The sequence below is a fragment of the Halyomorpha halys genome, unplaced genomic scaffold (assembly GCF_000696795.3).
Source record: "Halyomorpha halys isolate HHAL.00 unplaced genomic scaffold, Hhal_1.1 Scaffold260.1, whole genome shotgun sequence".
NCBI classification, from domain to species: domain Eukaryota; kingdom Metazoa; phylum Arthropoda; class Insecta; order Hemiptera; family Pentatomidae; genus Halyomorpha; species Halyomorpha halys.
In genome coordinates this window covers 625658-631086 of record NW_027112780.1, presented here as the reverse complement: position 1 = coordinate 631086, position 5429 = coordinate 625658, and the positions used below count along the sequence as shown (strand labels likewise).

The following is a 5429-nucleotide window of genomic DNA, read 5'->3' as shown; positions in this document are numbered from 1 at the left end:
AAAAAATATACAATAAAATACATGAACATAAAATATATATAAACTTGTATAAGCATGTACAAGATGTTCAAAAACACATAAATAAAATAAAAATAATTCAAAAACCAACAAATAATTATATTAATTGTAATAGGAACTTATATTTGTTTTCTTTTCCTACAAAGTCTGAATAATTGAAGATTACATGGAAATTAGTTGAGTACTTATTTATTTTAATCTTATTTATTTGTTTTAAACTTCCAATATCTCTTTTTAATTAGATTATTTAATTTTAACTTATCTATATCAGGAACTTATATTTGTTTTCATTTCCAACAAATTCTGAATAATTGCAGATCAAAAAAACTGGTGAGAAATGTAATGCTTTTTTGGCAGGAAGCTATACTGCCCAAACATAAGGAGTTTCTATAACCCTATACTCCTCTATCTTAAAACACAATATAAAAAAATAATAGAAACGAAATACATTTGTACAATATTCACTACACTTTTTTTAAGAACTAAATTACATTAAATGTATTTATTTTTTAAAAATTTATTTCTTGTCCCTTCCTGTATTTTTGTAACAAACACTATATATACATATAATCCTCTCATTACTTCCCTCCCTAGTATATCTCATATTCCTCTTTTCCGGTGATCTGTCGCAAATATTGAGTTTACTATACCAGTTTTATTTTAGGTTTATGGACTCATTGAAAAATTGATACTTTCAGAAAGCACACATAAAGGAGTAATAAGAAAACATCGTAAATAAACGAAAATGTAGAATCAAATTAAAATAAAATAACAATCAGTAGTAATGTTAACACCAAATAAATTGGTTAAAACTAATAGATAAGTTAAAATTAAATAATCTAATTAAAAAGAGATATGAGAAGTGGGAAGTGGGAAACAAATAAATAAGATTAAAATAAATAAGTACTCAACTAATTTCCATGTGATAATGTACATGCCCAAGGAGTCCAGAACTATATTTTCAGCCATAACATAAAGAATCATTGAGCAGTTTTTAAATACATATGGTTTAATATTTTAGCCTAAACCTTGGGTTAGTTTCGGCTAGGTGAATATTTCTTGTTATTACCGTCCTATTAGTTTATAATAATATTTATTTAGTTTTTTTATTTTTTTATTTCCTCTGTTACAGATCCTGCAACCGCAGAAGTTGAGATCCTTTCAGGACCAATGGGGGGAAATCATCTCAGGGAAGGTGAAACTATTAAACTTGGATGTAAAGTTAAATCGAATCCACCTCCGGACAAGATTCTTTGGTATCATGAGGTATTTTCAAATTTTACAAAAATAAGTTTGAAATATTATTATTATTATTTTTATATAGCTTTCTATCTCGGTCAAAGACAAAAAGAACTTATAATAAGTGTACACATTCATATAAAATAACTTAAGGTAATTAAACGAAATAAGATAAGTATATGAAAAATATAATAATCAAAGTAAATCCTTTTTTTAAAAAATAATTTAAACTATATTTTGGGAAGATAATACAATAAGAACTTCATCTATACATATTTACAATATTGGACCTAAGGACCCCCCGAATCTGTTCCTTCCACCATGTTTACGGGTAAATAGGACTTCAATATCCAATAGGAAAATCAGAAAAATTATTTGAAACTTGATAATTAATTGAGGCGCTGATATGGAAAAGACATCAAGTAAAAAAAATATATTAAATTTTCGTTTATTCATGAAAGATACAGCAGTTGTGCCAATTGTTGCTTTTTGTTTTGTTGTTTGTGGAAAGAAAAATATTGTTGATTATTATAAGTTAAAAAAAGGTACGGAATATGTATATGTATGTTACAATGTTACATATATTGTATACAATATGTACTTATGTTTGAAGTCGGTATTACAAAAAAAAAGGCAATAAAGTTGCGATAAGTAAACAATATACTCATTCCCTCATCGAATATGAAATAATTTTCCCCGAGAACTTTTGATGGGATGGTGTTAATTGGTGGCAACTGTTATAGCTTTCATAAGTTTAATATGCCAAAAAAAAAAATAGAACATTTGAATCACAGCTCTATAAAAAACATTTAACCTCCCTAATTTTGACGTTAAAGTACATTAAACAATTTCAAAAGCTATTCTGTAATTAAGTGAGGTTTATATAGAAGTTTATTGTTATCTTATAAATTCTGGATATGACATAAAGCTTAATCCTTCAGGGGAGAGGCAACGGGATGTTCCTGAGTTTTCAACTTAGTATGACGACTGCGGAATAATTTACTGCCGCCTGTCTAATAAGTTTATAACTGGAACTTTAAAAACTTTTTTTTTATATTCAGAATATAGAGGAAGAATCCAAGCCCGGAGGAACAATAAATCATTGTACTAGAGTAATTTCCACAGAATTATGGTGACAAAAAAATTTTTTTTTTTATTTAACAAGCTTTTATAAAACTCCAAGTTGGATCGAACTTAACTTGGGTGAGAGCTCTTTCTGAGTATACTGGAAATTATCTCCATTCAATTTGATAGCATTCATGAACGACCCTAGTTCGGCATAGAAGCGATATTTAAAACAGTGTAAATCTAATTTTAATATAATATAAAAATCTTTACTATTGTAACAGATTTTCTACTTTCTGGATGCTATAGTAAAACAATTATAATTAAACATGATCGTAATGGTTCGAATTATTATTATTATGTTTATTTTTTATTTATTTTTTTATGAAATTGATAACCACAAAACTAATATGAAAATAACAGATCCAATGTATTTCAAGATATCATGTTACAAAACTATCTCATCTCTTTCATACTATAAGTCAGTTTGAATATATCGATAGATGCTCTAATAATTACTGGATGTTATTTTATTTTTCCTGTACATTAAAAGTCAGATTATACGAGCTCAAGTAACAAAGTGGGCTATATGGGAGGGAAAAAGTATAACAATGGGATGTTTTTATTTTTGAAGGGAAGAAGCAAAAAATTGTTAAATTAATATACCTTTTTTTCTTAATATTCATTTAGATGTTCATACACGTTCAGGCATGTATAAAAAAATTAATAAAATGAGTAAATGACATGAATAATATTGATAATAATATAATATAATTATAGTTATTCAGACCATGATTTGGAAGGCTCTGATATAATTTTGAAAATATTTAAAATTTAAAGAAAAGGACATATGGAATGGACAGAGTCCATGACGAAGGGAGTTGTTAATTTCTTTTCATATTATGGATGCACGACTTACTTTTTTACAAAGAATTAAAACCCACATCAGACGGTATAATTTTTTTAAATAATTATAACAAAGGCTTAGTGAACCGGAATGTTTCATCTTTCCGCATACATCTGTCCAGTGAAGGATGTTCTAACCCAAATCCACAAGATCAGCCAATCCTCCCGCCTAAGTTTCGATGTACTTCTCGGGCGTTTACACATCTGATCATTATTTATTGACTTTATAGGGATCCGTTTTAAGCCATACAACGCATTCGCCCATCTTATTCACCCCAATGATATCAACTAAATTATTTATATTTAATATTATTTGTTCAGTAAAATTCACCCAATATGGGTGGTCAGACTAGATGACAACATGGGTGCCAAAATAACATACAGAAATGATAATCATAAATGAAATATGAGTTTTTTTATACTTTTGATTATTATAGCGCTGTGGAGGCTGCTACAATTTATAAGCTAGAGCAGTAAAATATGAATTAATATCAAGCAATAAAACTAATAATTCAGTTAACGAAATAAAAAAAAATTAAAGAACTTACAAAGCAAATAATAATGATACGAATTTACAATTAATAAATTAATAGTGATGAGCTAATGAATTCTTAATACGTCTAGAGTAAACTTGATTAAAAATAAGAATGAAATAAACGACAATTATACCACATATAATAATATATACAATATGTAACAAGATATCTGATATAAAGAGTACAAAAAAGAGTATTCAAACTAAAGAGCAACTAAAGAATATAATAAACAATGATATAACTATAAGATAAAAATAAGGATCTAAGGATACTAAATACATACTTATACATACACACATAGTTAATTTTAATGTAATATAATGAAACAAGGTTATTTAGTGAATTTAAGAAAAAATGCTGGTAGATATGGTCATTTGGTGAGTATAAATAAGTTATTGAGATTCTTAGAAGTAATAAAGTACCCAGTCAAATATTTCTTTGTTATTTTATTTATTAGTTCTTCTGGTGAACGATTGAACAGATATGGTACAATATAGTTTAAAGTACGTTTCCTAAATTTGTTGTTATAGTTGTGGTTGTAGTTGGTAGTAAATTACTATTCGTAAATTTTAGGATAATTTTGTAAAAGTGAAATAGTTTAGGTGATAGAGTAGCAGCAATTTTTAAAAATTTTGAGATTTTCTGTTTTATTACTGCGGTGCGTTATCGTTTTTAAAATTCGATGCTCTAGATTCAGACATTATATTGTCAGTTACCGTAATATGGTATTTTGTACCCTAGTAATTTTTTCTTTTAGCACATCCATCGTCGGTCCGAATATTTTAAGCAATGCTTAATTCTTGAAAACTTTTTTCCCTTATTAAAAGAGAAATTTTTCTTTTAATTTTTTTTTTAAGAATATATTTGAATTTTGCCTTTTTGAATTTTTAGGCAAATATTTCTATATTCGGTTATTCCACTTTGTACTCAAAGAAACTGTATACTACTCCAAATTTTCGTTTCTAAACGCAGTATATACCTTCTGGCGCTTGTTATGAGTAATGGATGTTTGTATTTTAATTTTATTTTAGCCCCTTAATATTCCATGAGTGGAGATTGAAAAATTTAAGGGAATAGTTGTATTTTTCTTTGGAGTTTTAGGAAGGTATTATGTAAACTGGAATCACCTCACCATTAAAAGGGGCTTTAAGCTGTGGGCAATACCATCCGTAACTCTGGCGTCCCTTAAGTGTACTTTAGGCACGGAACCCCTCAAGGTTTTTATTCTCTTTAAGGCCACTCTCCACGAATTATATCTTTTTTCGCATAAGAGTGATACAGAAAAGGCTTAAGCAATGATAGCCTAGTTAGTATTCCTCCTGTGATATGAAACGCTATACTTAAAGGAAATAATACTGGAAAAATATTATTCTGATAAAGGGTACTTTTACCGAGAATATCTGAATAAACATGTATTGCATTGTACATAAAGATAAGGTAAATAAATATTTCATTTTAAATTAGATTAAATGGAATATTATTTAAATTCTCAACAATGACAAACGAACTAAGAAAAGCTTTATTTACAAAGTTACCCTAACAAAATTATTATTTTACATGATTAGGGACACCCAATCCTTACAATAAAACAATATTGCGTTGTATATAAAAAAATATGTATTTAATTTATAAATTTTCCAAATTTTTGAATAATTACAATAGGAA

At 27.4% G+C, this 5429-nt stretch overlaps 1 protein-coding gene across 1 annotated transcript in view; it reads left to right on the top strand.

Moving 5' to 3' along the window:
• LOC106680409 (nephrin) overlaps nt 1-5429 on the top strand; it is a gene marked incomplete in the record, with an annotated part of 208300 nt that overhangs the window by 151258 nt on the left and 51613 nt on the right. Inside the window, 1 exon segment of the mRNA XM_067050552.1 lies at nt 1151-1284. Within this exon segment, the coding sequence (XP_066906653.1) occupies nt 1151-1284 (134 nt within the window).